The sequence below is a fragment of the Lepidochelys olivacea genome (assembly GCF_965140295.1).
Source record: "Lepidochelys olivacea isolate rLepOli2 genome assembly, chromosome: 17".
Classification (NCBI taxonomy): Eukaryota; Metazoa; Chordata; order Testudines; family Cheloniidae; genus Lepidochelys; species Lepidochelys olivacea.
The window spans coordinates 22,177,142-22,194,925 of record NC_140427.1 but is presented as its reverse complement, the minus strand read 5'-3'; the positions used below and the strand labels follow the sequence as shown (position 1 = coordinate 22,194,925).

General features: G+C 51.0%; 1 protein-coding gene across 1 annotated transcript; it reads left to right on the top strand.

Annotated features, from left to right (window-relative positions):
* The first annotated feature begins 312 nt into the window (after positions 1–312).
* NSUN5 (NOP2/Sun RNA methyltransferase 5) lies at positions 313–14,788 on the top strand. Its single transcript, XM_084650962.1, has 10 exons — positions 313–637; positions 1,233–1,355; positions 1,443–1,614; positions 2,056–2,164; positions 2,614–2,752; positions 3,516–3,631; positions 9,933–10,111; positions 10,416–10,620; positions 10,977–11,135; positions 12,903–14,788. The coding sequence occupies exons 1-10, from the start codon at positions 545–547 to the stop codon at positions 13,012–13,014; spliced, it is 1,407 nt and encodes a 468-aa protein (XP_084507088.1). The 5' UTR covers positions 313–544; the 3' UTR covers positions 13,015–14,788.
* The last annotated feature ends 2,996 nt before the right edge of the window (positions 14,789–17,784 follow it).

Genomic DNA, 17,784 nt, shown 5'->3' with positions numbered 1-17,784 from the left:
AACTCCATCCCAGACCCCGCACCCCAGCCCTGAGACCCCCCCCACACTCCAACCTCCTCATCCCCAGCCCCACCCCAGAGCCCCCACCCAAACTCCATCCCAGACCCTGCACCCCAGCCCTGAGCCCCCTCCCACACCCAAACTCCCGCCTGCGGCCCCTCCCGCACTCCAACCCCCCTTCCCCAGCCCCACCCCACTGGAAGCGAGTGAGGGTGGGAGAGCGAGCAACGGGGGCGGGGGGGCTGGAGTGAGTGTGGGCGGGGCCTAGGGAAGGGGCGGGGCAATTAGAACGTTGGCCACCCTAAGATGGAATCACGGGCCCGGCCTCAGCCAGACCCGCCCAGCCCCGCTGTTACCCACAATGCCCGGGGCTCGAGCGCACCTCCTCGCTGATCGCGCTCCTGTCGCGCGGGTTCTCGGGGTGGGGCCACAGGAGGGGGCGGGGCATCGTGGAGCTGCGCTGCCGGAAGTCGGGCCCGCCGGCTGTGGCGCGTGGCTGAGGCGGCTCGGGTCGCGCAGCTGAGTACGGGGGCCGGGCCGGGCCATGGCGCTCTACAGCGCGGCCGCCTCTGTCCTGGCGGGGCTGCAGCGCCGGGAGGGCGCCCTCAAGACTCTGGTGTACAAGAGCCGCTTCCAGGTACCGGGGCCGGGCCCAGCCCCCCGCGCCGCCCCGCTCCGGCCTGGGGCGTGGGGTGTCAGCGGAGCCGGGAAGGGGGCAGGAGTTGGGGTTACTGGGGGGGATGGGCCCCCAGGGTGGGGGGCAGGAGTTGGGGTTACTGGGGGGCAGAGCTGGGCTGGGGGGCTGGGCTCCCAGACTGACCATGCCAGGGGCAAGAGTTGGGGTTATAGGGGGGCTGGGCCCCCAGGGTGGGGGGCAGGAGTTGGGGTTATAGGGGGGCTGGGCCCCCAGGGTGGGGGGCAGGAGTTGGGGTTATAGGGGGGCTGGGCCCCCAGGGTGGGGGGCAGGAGTTGGGGTTATAGGGGGGCTGGGCCCCCAGGGTGGGGGGCAGGAGTTGGGGTTATAGGGGGGCTGGGCCCCCAGGGTGGGGGGCAGGAGTTGGGGTTATAGGGGGGCTGGGCCCCCAGGGTGGGGGGCAGGAGTTGGGGTTATAGGGGGGCTGGGCCCCCAGGGTGGGGGGCAGGAGTTGGGGTTATAGGGGGGCTGGGCCCCCAGGGTGGGGGGCAGGAGTTGGGGGCTGGGCCCCTGGGCTCACCGGGTCTGTTCCCCCCAGAACGTGAAGCAGCTCTATGCCCTGGTGTCCGAGACCCTGCGCTACTCGCTGGTGCTGGACTCCATCATGGCCGGGGCTGCCCTGCTGAAGGCTGAGAAGAAGCTGCCTCCCCACTTGGCCAAGGTAAGACCTGGCCTTGCCCAGGCTATCTCAGGGGGATGCCCTAGGCTGGTGGCACTGGGCTGGGCCTGACCCCCTCTCTTGCCGCAGGTGCTGGTGTATGACCTGCTCTTTGGCAAGGGTCTGAAGTGCGGGGGCCGCTGGAAGGTGCTGGTGCTGAAGCACAGGGCCCGACTGCAGGCAGAACTGGCCCGTCTCAAGGTGCGCAGGAAGGTGAGCTGCAACGAGGATCTGCTGGCGCCCACAGATGGGATGATCCAAGGTGAGTGTGGGGGCTTTCCCCAGCAGGTGGGCTTCTAGACTGGGAATCCCATTGTAGCGGGAGACTCAGCAGGATTCCTGTGCCCACCTCTGCCCGGATGGTAGGTTGTGACTGTTTCTCCAGTGGGAGGGTGTACTGTAGTTCCTGGTTTCTTCAAGGCTATTCTCTGTATTTGTGCCATCATTTCACTAGAGATAAGGGTCATGTATGGGGCAGTGGTTTCCAGGTTCATTCTTCTGGGCATTGGGTCTGTTTGAGTTGGGCTCCTGGTTAACCTGTAACTTAGTAAATGGACCTTCAGACTGGGCTAGACATGACCTGATCTGTCCCTTCCATCTCTGTCTGATACTCGGAACAAGCTGGAGAATTCTTGTATCTCAGGTGATTTGGGAAAGGGGATTGTGTGTGTCTGTGTGTAACCTGTTTGTTTTGGTTCCCCAGCCCCTCAAGTGCCACGGTATGTCCGAGTGAACACCCTGAAAACTTGCAAGGATGATGTGGTTGACTACTTCAAACGCCAGGGCTACTCCTACTTGGGCAGGGCAGTCAGGTAAAGCCATCCTAGCCTGTCCCATGACCCTGTGCGCTCTGGTCTTCACTGACCTGCCAAGCTGATAGCCCAAGATGGGGGAGGCCTTGCACCTACTGTAGTGACCTTCCAGACAATCAAGGGTTGGCACTGCAGGAAGCCATAAGCCCTCCTCTTTGTGAAGGGGAGTAGTAGAGCCTTGTGTGTGGAAGAGAATGAGAGGGGTAGGGACACTATCTTCAATATTGGCAATGGATGGGTTGGAGCTTCTAGAGTGATGCGCTGCCCTGGATTCTGGTCAGCTACTTAGCTGGTCTTGAGATGGGGTTGGGGTATGGGCTTTAGTGGGCTAATGAGAAAGCGGGAAATCTGTAGCTGGCCTCTGAAGGACTTTTGAGCTTGGGGAAATCAGGATGTGTGCTTCACTAAATCAGTCTTCTCCATCCCCGCTCCTTGCTGTCTCTGGGTAGAATGGAGGAGCTGAGCTCCCTCTCAGGGAAGCAATTCCTCCTGGATCCCCACCTGCCGGAGCTGCTTGTCTTCCCGCCACAGACAGACTTCCATGAGAACCGGCTGTACGTCGCAGGGCATATCATACTGCAGGACAAGGTGTGGGGCTCAGGTGACACTGTGGTGAGGATGGAAAACTCAGGCTAAGGGGAGAAGTGCCAAGGGGTGGTTCTGCTGTAGAATGGAGTGAGGTATGGTGATGAGTGTCACAAGGCTATACAGGAAGGATGGGTGTTGTTTTTAGGCCACAACCCGCACGTACTTTGTAGCAAACTAAAGCTAAATTCTGTGGCTTTCTGGTGCAGCAACTTAAGATAGGTCTAAGAAGTGGTGACCTTTAATGGGGCAGAATGGCCCAGATACGACCCTGAAGGATCATGCAGTTCCCATAGTTCTCAATATGCTGGAGATTTTTGTACTGACAGCTCCTAACTGCACTGTAGAAATTGCCTGGGGCAAACTGAGAGATGCAGGAGGCAGTTTGGGGTTGCGGGGTAAGGACTCAAGCTGGGTGTTTCTGCTAAAGAGCAATGACATAGTTAGCCTATCAACTCTGAAACCTCATGATGCTAGTTAAATGTCAATACCCCATCAAGACAAATGAGAGCAATTTGTGTCAGTCTCCGGCTTGCTGCAGACTGAGGCAGCTGTCACTGCATTGGTTACTCTGTGTTGGAAAGCTATCTCCATAACTAGAAGGGTGACGGTTGTATTTTTATGGAAGTTTTGATTCCCCAGGCGGGGGTGGATTCTATGGCTGTGGAATGACTTAAGGGAGTTCTCTGAAGAGATTGGGTAAATGTGTATATTGGGGAGGTAGGTACTGCAGGTGCAGAGCTGTGACTGGTGGTCTCTCTTCCAGGCCAGCTGCCTTCCTGCCTTCCTTCTGAGTCCCCCCTCAGAGGCCCATGTAATCGATGCCTGTGCTGCCCCCGGGAACAAGACCAGCCACATGGCTGCCATCATGAAGAACAAGGGGTGAGTGTGAGCTGCGGGACAGAGCTGTGTGGGTGAGGGCTGCCTGCTGTTGTGATAAGCAGTTTTCCCAGTGCTGGGCACTGAAGCCCTGGCCTAGCAGCCGTTCTGATGAGGAACAGACAGCTGCAGCGGTACAGGAGCCAGCAAACAGAGCTGTAAACAGGGGAGTTTGAGTGGGAATTCTGTTGGGGGAGTTTGTGGGGAAGACTAAGAGCCAGGCAGAGGAACAGACAGGCTAGTGAAGGGAGAGTGTGGTGTTCTGGCAGTGTTGTGGTGCTTGATGGGGGTTGTTTATGCTGTGGGTGGTGGTGTTCGTTTCCCAGACTAACAGGACTTAGGTGAGAAGGCTATGACAGACACAGAGGCAGCAGTGGTAGTGAAAGACACAATGAAGAGGACTGGATGTAGAAGCTGTGGCATGTACATGATCCTGGAGGGGGTACCTGAAAAGAGTTTTGTCTGCATGAAGTGCCACCTGATAGAGCTGATGGAAGAGAAGATCCGAGGATTGGAGATGCAGGTGGAAACTCTGGTCGAGTTTAGAAGGGGGTTCCAGTGGATGATGGAGCAAAGACATGAGGAGGCTGAAGGGAAAAGCTCAGACCTGCAGATGGAAGCAGGACCAAAGAACTCTGAGGGGAGACTGCTGGGTGAGGAAAGTGGACAGTTAGAAGCATGTGACTAAGAACCAGGCAGAGGAAAAGATGGGCCAGTGAAGGAGAAACAGAGCTCAGGAACAGGTTTGCGGAGTTGGAAAATGAAGAAGGGGCACTGCAGGTGGTCACTGAAGGTGAGAGAGCAAGGAAAAAGAGAAGACCAGCTAGTCCTATTGGAAGAGGGCAAGAGTCAATGGAGATAACACCAAAGATGAGCCCCAGGAGGATATGGGATGGGTTGCAGAGGATTGCAAGGGACAATAGGAATCAAGAGGACTTGCAGCCAGAGGGAACAGGGGGTAGACTGGAGAATCGCACCATCACCAGGAAAAGGCAGGTCTACGTGATTGGGGACTCCTTACTGAGAAGAATAGACAAGCCTGTAACAAGAGCTGATCCAGAGAACAGAAGGGTGTGCTGTCTGCCGGGTGCTAAGATACGGGATGTGGACCTGAGGCTGAAGAGGATCCTAATGGGAGCAGGAAAGAATCCACTGATGGTCCTTCATGTGGGAACAAATGATATGGCTAGATTCTCGCTGGAACGTATCAAGGGAGACTGCCAGGCTGGGGAAGATGCTTAAGGAAATCGAGGCTCAGGTGATCTTCAGTAGGATTCTGCCTGTTCCTAGAGAAGGGCAACAAAGGTGTGATAAGATTATGATGATCAACAGATGGCTCAGGCAGTGGTGCTGTAAGGAGGGCTTTGGGATGTATGGCCACTGGAAAGCATTCATGGACAGAAGACTGTTCTTTCGGGATGGACTTCACCCGAGTAAGGAGGGAAATAGACTTCTAGGATGGAGGATGGTACAACTGATCAAGAGAGCTTTAAACTAGGAATCTGGGGGAAATGGTTGGGAGATGTCCAGGTAATCTCCATGCCAGATTTTAACGTTGAGAGGGAAGAAAACGAAGTAAGAAAGCATACAGCCGTGGGTAGGAGAATGGACATAAGGAGGAAGGGCAGTGTACATAGCAGTCTAATAGGTAATATTGGCTGTAGAATGTCTGTGCCTACGCGGGTAAAGACTGTGAACGAGGCCAAACAGCAAAAATTAAGATGGTTGTACACCAGTGCAAGGAGCCTAGGTAACAAAATGGAGGAACTAGAGTTACTGGTGCAGGAAGTGAAACCAGATATTCTAGGGATAACAGAAACATGGTGGAGTAGTAGTCATGACTGGAGTACCGGTATTGAAAGGTATGTGATGTTTAGGAAAGACAGAAATAAAGGCAAAGGTGGTGGAGTAGCATCCTCTATCAATGAGGAGGTAGACTGTAAATAAATAAGAAGTGATGGAATGGATAAGACAGTCTTTCTGGGCAAAAATCACATTGGGGAAGAAAGCTACTAGAGCCTGCCCTGGGATAGTGCTTGGGATGTGCTGTAGACCACCGGGATCCGATATGGATAGAGAATCTCTTTAATGTTTTTAATAAAGTAAATACTAATGGGAATTGTGTGATCATGGGAGACTTTAATTTCCCAGATATAGACTGGAGGACAAATGCTAGTAATAATAATAGGGCTCAGATTTTCCTGGATGCGGTAGCTGATGGATTCCTTCACCAAGTAGTCGCTGAACCAACAAGAGGGGATGCCATTTTAGATTTGGTTTTGGTGAATAGTGAGGACCTCATAGAAGAAATGGTTGTAGGGGACAACCTTAGTTCAAGCGATCATGAGCTAATTCAGTTCAAACTAAATGGAAGGATAAACAAAAATAGATCTGTGACTAGGGTTTTTGATTTCAAAAGAGCTAACTTAAAAAAATTTAAGGAAATTAGTTAGGGAAGTGGATTGGACTGAAGAACTTGTGGATCTAAAGGCGGAGGAGGCCTGGAATTACTTCAAAGTAAAAGCTGCAGAAACTATCAGAAGCCTGCATCCCAAGAAAGGGGAAAAATTCATAGGCAGGAGTTGTAGACCAAGCTGGATGAGCAAGGATTTTGGCGTTTTGGGCTGTATAAGTAGGGGCATTGCCCGCAGATTGAGGGATGTGTTTGTTCCCCTCTATTCGACATTGGTGAGGCCTCATCTGGAGTACTGTGTCTAGTTTTGGGCCCCACGCTACAAGAAGGATGTGGAAAAATTGGAACAAGTCCAGTGGAGGGCAAAAAAAATGATTAGGGGACTGCAACACATGTCTTATGAGGAGAGGCTGAGGGAACTAGGATTGTTTAGTCCGTGGAACAGAAGAATGAGGGGGGATTTGATAGCTGCTTTCAACTACCTGAAAGGGGGTTCCAAAGAGGATGGATCTAGACTGTTCTCAGTGGTAGCAGATGACAGAACAAGGAGTAATGGTCTCGAGTTGCAGTGGGGGAGGTTTAGGTTAGATATCAGGAAAAACTTTTTCACTAGGAGGGTGGTGAAGCACTGGAATGGGTTCCTAGGGAGGTGGTGGAATCTCCTTTCTTAGAGGTTTTTAAGGTCAGGCTTGATGAAGCCCTGGCTGGAATGATTTAGTTGGAGATTGGTCCTGCTTTGAGCAGGAGGTTGGACTAGATGACCTCCTAAGGTCCCTTCCAACCCTAATATTCTGTGATTCTAAGCATCCTAGAGAGGTGATTAAGAAAAAGCAGAAGGGAGGGATCAGCAAGTAAAGCTACCTTACTGAGGTCAGAACATGTAGGGATAAAGTGAGAAAGGCCAAAAGCCATGCAGAGTTGGACCTTGCAAAGGGAATTAAAAGCAATAGTAAAAGGTTCTATAGCCATATAAATAAGAAAACAAAGAAAGAAGTGGGACCGCTGAAGACTGAGGATGGAGTGGAGGTTAAGGATAATCTAGGCATGGCCCAATATCTAAACAAATACTTTGCCTCAGTCTTTAATGAGGAATTTAGGGATAATGGTAGTACAACAAATGGGAAGGAGGATATGGAGGCAGATATTACCACATCTGAGATAAAAGCCAAACTTGAACAGCTTAATGGGACTAAAATTGGGGGGCCCAGATAATCTTCATCCAAGAATATTAAAGGAACTGGCACATATAATTGCAAGCCCATTAGCAAAAAATTTTAATGAATCTGTAAACTCAGGGGTTGTACTGTATGACTGGAGAATTGCTATCATAGTTCTTATTTTTAAGAAAGGGGAAAAAATGTGATCCGGGTAACTACAGGCCTGTTAGTTTGACATCTGTAGTATGCAAGGTCTTGGAAAAAATTTTGAAGGAGAAAGTAGTTAAGGACATTGAGGTCAATGGTAATTGGGACAAAGCACAACATGGTTTTACAAAAGGTAGATCGTGCCAAACCAACCTGATCTTTCTTTGAGAAGGTAACAGATTTTTTTAGACAAAGGAAACGCAGTGGATCTAATTTACCTAGGTTTCAGTAAGGCATTTGAGACCATGCCACATGGGGAATTATTAGTTAAATTGGAAAAGATGGGGATCAATATGAAAATGAAAGGTGGATAAGGAACTGGTTAAAGAGGAGACTATAACAGGTCACACTGAAAAATGAACTGTCAGGCTGGAAGGAAGTTACTAGTGGAGTTCCTCAGGGACCAATCTTATTTAATCTTTTTATTACTGACCTTGGCACAAAAAGCGGGAATGTGCTAATGAAGTTTGCAGATGAGACACAGCTGGGAGGTATTGCCAATTTAGAGAAGGACCGGGATATCCTACAGGAGGATCTGAATGACTTTGTAAACTGGAGTAATAGTAATAGGATGAAATTTAATAGTGAAAAGTGCAAGGTCATGCATTTAGGAATTAATAACAAGAATTTTTGTTATAAACGGGGGACACATCACTTGGAAGTAACAGAGTAGGAGAAGGACCTCTGAGTATTGGTTGATCGCAGGATGACTATGAACCGCCAGTGTGATATTGCCGTGAAAAAAGCAAATGCGGTCTTGGGATGCATCAGGCGAGGCATTTCCAGTAGAGATAAGGAGGTGTTGGTACCATTATACAAGGCACTGGTGAGACCTCATCTGGAATACTGTGTGCCGTTCTGGTCACCCATGTTTAAGAAAGATTAATTCGGAGTGGAACAGGTACAGAGAAGGACTACTAGGATGATCTGAGGAATGGAAAACCTGTCTTATGAAAGAAGACTCAAAGAGCTTGGCTTGTGTAGCCTAACCAAAAGAAGGTTGAGGGGAGATATGGTTGCTCTCTTTAAATATATCAGAGGGATAAATACCACGAAGGGAGAAGAATTATTTAAGCTCTGTACCAATGTGGACACAAGAAGAAATGGATATAAACTGGCCATCAGGAAGTTTAGACTTGCAATTAGACGAAGGTTTCTAACCATCAGAGGAGTGAAGTTCTGGAACAGCCTTCCAAGGGAAGCAGTGGGGGCAAAAGACATATCTGGCTTCAAGACTAAGCTTGATAAATTTATGGAAGGGATGATATGGGATAGCCTAATTTTGGCAATGAATTGATCTTTGACTATTAGCGGTAAATATGCCGAATGGCCCATGATGGGATGTTAGATGGGGTGGGATCTGAGAGAATTCTTTCCTGGGTGTCTGGCTGGTGAGGCTTGCCCGCTTGCTCAGGGTTTAGCTGATAGCCATATTTGGGGTCGGGAAGGAATTTTCATCCAGGGCAGATTGGCAGAGGCCCGGGGTTTTTTTCGCCCTCCTCTGCAGCATGGGGCACGGGTCACTTGCTGGAGGATTCTCTACACCTCAAAGTCTTTAAACCACAATTTGAGGACTTCAGTAGCTCAGACATAGGTTAAAAGTTTGTTACAGGAGTGGGTGGATGAGATTCTGTGGCCTGCGTCATGCAGGAGGTCAGACTAGACTATCATAATGGTCCCTTCTGACCTTAAAGTCTATGATTCTGTGATTCCCTGGGAGGGAGGGATGCACGCTGTCTTTGGCCTCAGTTCTGCTCAGAGCCCTCTGGGTCCTCCAGGAGCCTAGGAAAGCAGGACTACACAAGGGAAAGGGGCAAGCACTGGGGGAGCGGGCATTTTGGCTCTCATATGTGGGAACTGGGAATTGTTGTCAGCTTGTCTTGTTAGCTCTGTCCTTGTCTGAAATCAGTCCAGCACGGGGCAGCGTCTGTGGGGACTGCTGGCAGAGCACCAGCTGGAGAGTGAGGCTTGGGGAGGGACTTAAAAGCAACCAAAGACTCCGATTGGCAGCCGTTAATATAGAGTCCATAGGCCAGAAGGGACCATCAGATCATCTACTCTGGCTTGCTGTACGTTTCAGACCACCAGCACCTGCACACTAACCCAACAGCCAGAATGAGACCGAAGCATCACAGCCCACCAGAGACTAGACTGTTGTGTGCCACAGGGAGAGGATAGGAGGGACCAAGGTGCAGCAGTGCCCGAGACCCCTGCAATGGCAGGGAAACTATTAAGATATAGCCAGATGTTCTTGGCAAGTGACCTGTACCCACCCACTGCAGAGCAAGGTGAACCCCCTCCTCCCCCAGCATGCTGCCAGCTGTGCTCCGGCTCCTCTTGCAGTGGTGGGAAGGAGGTGCTATACCCCTGGGGGAAGTGGGTTAATGACTTAAGGATGTACTTGGCCAAAACTGCTTTGGTTGTCGGAGAATTTCTGCGTGCCTGGGGTTGTGGGTCTGGCAATGAAGGTAGGGCCCTGTCTGCCAGGTAATGATTCCTGTATTCCTCTTTGGGGCATTACATTCAGGCAGATCTTCGCCTTTGACCTGGACCCCAACCGCTTGGCCACCATGAGCACCATGCTGGTGCAGGCTGGGGTTAGCTGTTGTGAACTGGCCAATCAGGACTTCCTGACAATTGACCCCAGTGACCCCAAGTACAACAATGTGACCTACATTCTCCTGGACCCCTCATGCAGCGGCTCAGGTAAGGGGTGGGGGTAGGCCAGGCCTATGCAGTACAAACAGGGTGGTGGTTATACTCATCTGGTGTACCTGTCTGAGTATATCTCTAAAGTTCTGCTTCCATCTAGGGCTGCCCATTCCAGCCTATGGGAAGGATCCTGGGGCCCTGATTCTCCCCACAGGATACACTGAAGTCAGTGGGGTTGGTGGAGAATAGACCTTTGGATGCAAAGCCTGGAACAGAGGGGAGCCCAGCAGCTGGGTGATACGGGTGCCTGAATTGGAGCCCAGCTTGTCCATGCCTCTCTGACTGTCTCTCCCCCCAGGAATGGTGAACCGGCTGCCAGCTGAGGAGAGTGCCCCCAGCTCAGAGCGGCTGCGGGCGCTGGCTGGGTTCCAGCGCAAGGCCCTGAGCCATGCCCTGCGCTTCCCTGCCCTCCAGTGCCTGGCTTACTCCACCTGCTCGGTGCAGCAGGAGGAGAACGAGGATGTGGTGTGGGATGTGCTCCAGGAACACGGCACAGCATTCAGGTACCGACACTAGGGCTGTAGCTGGGTCTGCAGTAAACAGTGTGTGTGGGTGCCCGTGGCTAGATGGAAGTGGAATTGCCCACTGGGCGGGGGACAAGCCAGGCAGCATTGTTAGTATCTGCTCCCTGTGTTTCCTGTTGGGGGGGGGGGGGGAAGGGGACTGAGGGCATCGTTTGAGGCAGCTCTGAGGCCCGGGGGCTCTAGCCAGTGGTTCCAAAGAGGCAGGTTTCCCCGCCTCACTGTCACAGGCAGCTGGCCAGCTGGGCTCTTAGGCCTCTGGGTTGGTGCCCTGCAGCGGAGCGGGCAGTGGCTAGCTGGGTCACTGAGCTTTGTCGTGATCTTGCCCCCGCTCACAGGTTGGTAAACGTGCTGCCTTCCTGGCCCCATCGAGGCCTCGCCACCTTCCCAGGTGCGGAGTGCTGCCTCCGAGCCTGCCCCACAGCGACGCTGACAAACGGCTTCTTTGTTGCCGTGCTGGAGAGGCAGCAGGAATGCAACAGCCAGGTCTCCTCCAGGTGAGAGCTCTGCGGCTAGAATCATAGAATATCAGGGTTGGAAGGGACCTCAGGAGGTCATCTAGTCCAACCCCCTGCTCAAAGCAGGACCAATCCCCAATTTTTGCCCCAGATCCCTAAATGGCCCCCTCAAGGATTGAACTCACAACCCTGGGTTTAGCAGGCCAATGCTCAAACCAGCTATCCCTCCCCCCCTCATTCTTCTCTTCTGAAGACTAAACATCCCCAGTTCTGTCAGCCTCTCCTCATAAGTCATGTGTTCCAGTCCCCTAATCATTTGTGTTGCCCTCCGCTGGACTCTTTCCAATTTTTCCACATCCTTCTTGTAGTGTGGGGCCCAAAACTGGACACAGTACTCCAGATGAAGCCTCACCAATGTTGAATAGAGGGGGAACGATCACGTCCCTCAATCTGCTGGCAATGCCCCTACTTATACATCCCAAAATGCCATTGGCCTTGGCAACAAGGGCACACTGTTGACTCATATCCAGCTTCTTGTCCACTGTAACCCCTAGGTCCTTTTCCGCAGAACTGCTGTCGAGCCATTCGGTCCCTAGTCTGTAGCGGTGCATGGGGTTCTTCTGTCCTAAGTGCAGGACTCTGCACTTGTCCTTGTTGAACCTCATCAGATTTCTTTTGGCCCAATCCCCCAATTTGTCTAGGCCCCTCTGTATCCTATCCCTACCCTCCAGCATATCTACTTCTCCTCCCAGTTTAGTGTCCTCTGCAAACTTGCTGAGGGTGCAATCCACACCATCCTCCAGATCATTTATGAAGATATTGAACAAAACTGGCCCGAGGACCAACCCTTGAGGCACTCCACTTGATACCGTCTGCCAACTAGACATGGAGCCATTGATCACTACCCGTTGAGCCCAACAATCTAGCCAGCTTTCTATCCACCTTATAGGGGCAAGGGGCTGGGGCTTGCCCTCTGTTCTTTTGCAGGGCCTAGCACTGCCTTAAAGGCTCTGGTTAGAAATCCTCTGTTGGATGTGGTGCGGAGAGGCTGGCAGCACCATGCCCTGGGCATGCTGCATCTTGCTGAGTTGGTTTGACACGATTTACCTTTTGTAAAACCATGTTGTATTTTGTCCCAATTACCATTGACCTCAATGTCCTTAACTACTTTCTCCTTCAAAATTTTTTCTAAGACCTTGCATACTACAGATGTCAAACTAACAGGCCTGTAGTTACCCGGATCACACTTTTTTTCCCTTCCTTAAAAATAGGAACTATGTTGCATTTCCATTGTGCAGGCTGTCCGACAAGGCCCGCTGTCCTGCAGCACCTGGGCTGGGTGGGGGGGAACCATAGGGGGCAGGATTCCTGCAAAAAGTGGCTTTGAAGGAGCTCATTGACCCTGAGGCGAGGTTACCCTCTAGCTGGGAGGAGGGACAGCAGGAGGCAGTGAGCTGTAGGGCCTTAGGGAAGGGCGTAGATTGGAGGGGAGGGGAGCCAGCTGAGGGAGGTGATGGAGGTCAGAGCTGGGGGTTGGGAGAGAAAGTAGCTGGTGGGGGGGAGAGGGGGAGATGGGAACAGCAGCAAGAGCCTTGGTCAGATTGTGCTAAATCCAAGGGCTGAGGCTGGGCAGGAGGAGTCGGGTGGCAGATTTGTGGAGTTGTCAGTGTCAATAGAAGCAAGGCTGGGGAACAATGTCTAGTGGTGGGACGGCCAGTCTGTTGGGGCACTGCTCTGTTGGGAAGGTGACTTTGTCCCACCAGTAACTCTTGCTGCTCTGGGCTCTCCTCCGGCTGTTGCTTCCAGCTCCCTTCTTGCCGAGGTGGACGGTGGAGCAGAGAGATCCCAGGATGGAGAGGGAAGGGGCCCTTTCGCTGCCCACAAGAAGAGGCGGAAGAAGAGCCAGTGTGTGAAATGAGGACTCTTGACAGGAGCAGCGGTGGCCCTGTGGTGGCAGCCTTAGAGCCAGGCTTCTGCCAGCCGCCTGCCTATCCTGCTGGCAGAACTCGGAGCCCTGAGGCTGGAGCCCCTTGCTGCGTCGGCCCTGTGCTGCTGGCAAGCTTTCCCTCCATGGGGCTGGTCCGAACAGATGTTTTTGCTGTCGAAGGGGGTTGTCTAAGCCGCTGCCAGTCCAGCCGCTGGGGGTGCTGTGGCCCCAGCCTGGGTCAGGGTGGGAGTAAAGCTTTCCAACCCCTTTCAGGTTTTATCTTGAGTAAGTTTCTCTGAGCCCCAGTCTGTAGAAATGCTGCTGCAGTGCGGGCCCCAGGGACACCACCTGCGCATGGGCTCAGACTCCAACCTGTGCTCTTGATGGGCTCTTCTATGAGAGTAAGATACAAACCAAGGGCTCGCCGATGACTCCACTCAAAGCAATCCGTCAGCTCCCCTTCGCAAGCAGGTGTCTTGACCAGCAGACAGACGTGGGCCAGGTTATGTTGTTGTATGGTCCCTCCTGTCTCTCAATCCAGAACTGCTTTCTGGCCTCCCTGACTTTTGCTCCTGGGAGGGGTTGAGCATCAACTTTGTCTGACTCTTGCTGGTCTCTTCTGTCGCTGGAGGCCAGCCAAGCCTTTAGGTGAGAGCTTGGCAGCTTTGGAGGGGGAGAAAAGGGACACTGGCTGCACATGGGAAGTAGCACTGCAGTGGGTTGGGGTGAGGAAGAACAGCTGTGGCTAGAGCAGCTGAACTCAAGGGGGGCAGATCTGTGGCTGTTTTCATAAGCCTTTCTCTGTAAGCCATGAGCGCTGCTGCCTGTTGTTAGCAGCCAGCCCCAGGACAGCCTTGGGAGGAGGAATTTCAACTGCCAAATGACCACCCTCAGTGCTTGCTCTTCCCTGCCCTATGCCTGTGTTGAGTTCTGTCAGGGCTGTGCACTGGGCTACCTCCTGTCACCACCCACAGCTTCACCCCTCCTGCACTCTCCCTGCATGTGAGCACAACGCAGCCCTCCCTTGGGTATAGCAGGGCAGTGCCTGGAGAGAGAAGTGCAGGTTACAGTGATGAAATGGGGAAGAATCCTGGGTTACTGGCTAAGCCCTAGCCCCCCAGAACCCACTGAGAGTTCAAGGCGGCCAGAAAATCCAGGCAGGAGCTCCTGAGCCGGTGTGTTTAGCTTGGACAATGAAATCTGCTCCCTTATAAGCACTGCCACTGTTCCAGTGCCGGGGGCTCTAGGCTCTCCCCCTCGCTGCGGAGCACAGCCAGCTATTTTGGTGCTCGTGTTCCATGGGCCATGAGTTTGCTCACCGGGCTGAAATAAGCTCAGTGAGGAATTTGCATTCTTTCTACCTGCAGCCGTTGGGCCCGCTGGGTAAAAGGACTGCAGAACTCTGGAAACCAAGGCACCCTGCAGAGAGGCTGAAACGTCAAGCCCTGGTTTTCACAAGTGACCTGTGTACTTGGGTGTTTTGCTTGATACCTTAGAGGGGCCTGATTTTCAACATGGCTCACGTGATCCTTGAAATGACGACTCACATAGGGGCTGCTGTGACTGAAGTAGAGATACCGAAGCCAGCACTGCCATTGATGGCTGAGTTCAGTACTTCACACAAATGCTCTTGGTTCTCCAGCAGGTATCTAAGGGTAGGCCCCAGCTCAAAACACCAGCCTTCGCTTCTGGCTTCCAGCTTCCTTTTTCTTCCCGTCTCCCATTTGAAGGGACCATTCTATTAAAAATGACCAATTCAAAAAGATTTCTTTCCTCACAATTTGTACCTAAGCTGTAAACTCAGTCCCAAGGGATGAAATGTGGCCACAAATTTAGTAAAATTAAAAGGCAGGGGACATTTAACAAGACTATCCAAAGTTATAATTAGGAAGGCCAAAAAAGAATTTAAAGCACAGCTAGCCCAAAGCCTCAAAAAGTAAGAGCAAAAAGATTTTTAAGTACACCAGAAGCAGGAAGCCTGCTAAACAACCAGTGGGGCCACTGGACGATTGAGCTGCTAACGAGCACTCGAGGTTGATACGGCCATAGCAGAGAAGCTACATGAATTTTTTGCATCGTTCTTCACGGCTGAGGATATGAGGTAGATTGACACCTGAGCCATTTTCTTTAGGTGACAAAGCTGAGGAACTGTCCCAGATTGAGGTGTCATTAGAGGAGGTTTGGGAACAAATTTACTATTTAATTTATCATAAGTCACCAGGACCAGATGGCATTCCGCCAAGACTTCTGAAGGAACTCAAAGGTGAAAGTGCAGAACTACTAACTGTGGTTTGTAACCTGTCATTTAAATCAGTTTCTGTACCAAATGCCTGGAGGATAGCTAATGTGATGCCAATTTTTAAAAAGGGCTCCAGAGGCTGGTAAGCCTCGCTTCAGTACCAGGCAAACTCGCTGAAACTATAGTAAAGAACAGAATTGTCAGACACAGAGATGAATGTAATTTGTTGGGGAAGAGTCAACATGGTTTTAAGAAAAGGAGGACTTGTGGCACCTTAGAGACTAACAAATTTATTAGAGCATAAGCTTTTGTGAGCTACAGCTCACTTCATTGGATGCATGTTTTTAGTAATGGTTTTAGTAAAGGGAAATCATGCCGCACCGACCTACTAGAATTCTTTGAGGGGGTTAACAAGCATGTGGACAGGGGGGACTCCAGTGAATAAAGTGTACTGAGAGATTTTCAGAAAGCCTTTGACGAGGACCCTCATCAAAGGCTCTTAAGCATAGTAAACTGTCATGGGATAAGAGGGAAGGTCCCCTCATGGATCAGTAACTGGTTAAAAGATAGGAAACAAAGGGTAGGAATAAATGGTCAGTTTTCAGAATGGAGAGAGGTAAATAGTGGTGTCCCCCAGGGGTCTGTAGTGGGACCAGTCCTATTCAACAATGACCTGGAAAAAGGGGTAAACAGTGAGGTGGCAAAATTTGCAGATGATACAAAACTACTCAAGATAGTTAAGTCCCAGGCAGACTGCGAAGAGCTACAAAGGGATCTCACAAAACTGGGTGACTGGGCAACAGAATGGCAGATGAAATTCAAAGTAATGCACATTGGAAAACATCATCCCAACTCTACATATACAATGATGGGGTCTAAATTAGCTGTTACCACTCAAGAAAGAGATCTTGGAGTCAGTGTGGATCGTTCTCTGAAAACATTTGCTCAATGTGCAGCAGCTGTCAAAAAAGCCAACAATGTTGGAAATCATTAAAAAAGGGATAGATAAGACAGAAAATATCATATTGCCTCTATATAAATCCACAGTATTCCCACATCTTGAATACTGCGTGCAAATGTGGTTGTCCCATCTCAAAAAAGATATATTGGAATTGGAAAAGGTTCAGAAAAGAACAAAAATGATTAGGGGTTTGGAACAGCTTCTGTATGAGGAGAGATTAATAAGACTGGGACTTTTCAGCTTGGAAAAGAGATGACTAAGGGGGGATATGATAGAGGTCTATAAAATCACAACTGGTGTGGAGAAAGTAAATAAGTGTTACTCATTTTCATAACACAAGAACTCAGGGTCACCAAATGAAATTAATAGGCACTAGGTTTAAAAGTATTTCTTCACACAACGCAGTGTCAACCTGTGGAACTCTTTGCCAGAGGATGTTGTGAAGGCCAAAACTATAAGAGGATTAAAAAAAAAGGAGATAAATTCATGGCAGATAGGTCCAACAAGAGCTATTAGCCAGGATGGTGTCCCTAGCCTCTGTTTGCCAGAAGCCAGGAATGGGTAACCAGAGGGTTCACTTTATGGTGACCTGTTCTGTTCATTCCTTCTGCAGCACCTGGCATTGGCCACTGTCAGAAGACCAGATATTGGGTTAGATGGACCATTGGTCTGACCAAGTCAGACAGTTCTTAGTCTAGTTAATGCATTAACTGAGAGAGACCTGTCTGATGGTTTAGGAGGAAACCTCTTGTGGAGAACAGATTCTTACTTAAGGGGCAATTTCTTGCACCTTCCTGTGAAGCGTCTGGTACTGGCAGCTGGCAGACAGGACACTGGCTTTGATGGTCTTCAGCTCTGAGCAGCTGGCGATTGCTATGTTCCTTTCTTCCTGGCCTCCTCCAAGCAGCATGGATCATATTTCTAGCTAGAGCCAGGGGACCTTCAGCTTTGGTACAGCCACACACCACCCACCTACAGCCACTTTTACCCCCAGACTAAGGGGCACAGGGCCTCTCTTCCTACAACTGATGTGTGATGCATTCCCACTGGGCCAGGCTAGGACACACTTTTCTGTACTATTTGCAGACTAAGGGTAAAGAGCATCCTACTAGACACAGGGTCTTGAGATTATTCTAGTGAGGGCAGGATTGATTCAGTGCAGGAAGGCTCTACCAATTTTGCTGTATTAACCACACACAAGGATTGATCTGTGAGTAGCAGCTGCAGGAGAGCAATCCAGCAGCTGACAGGATCAAGGGGATGGCCGCAGCCTGATGAGCACTAGGCAGGCAGCCGCACAGGGGTTCTCAACACTTGTTGGTGGCCTCAGAGTGTGGCCACCAACTGCTGCTGGTGGCTGCTCTGACATTTTCCTAACTTTAGGAAAAAATAATAAATATGCACATCCAAATCATTGTAATTTAGGTGTGTAGGGGTTTTTTGCAGACTCAAAATTTATTTTGGTGCCCTTGACCCCCACCCATCACCTCTGGCCCCCAATGCCTCTCCCTGCCCCTCATGCATCCCCTTAGGCCTCCACAGCCTCTCCCTACAGATCCCC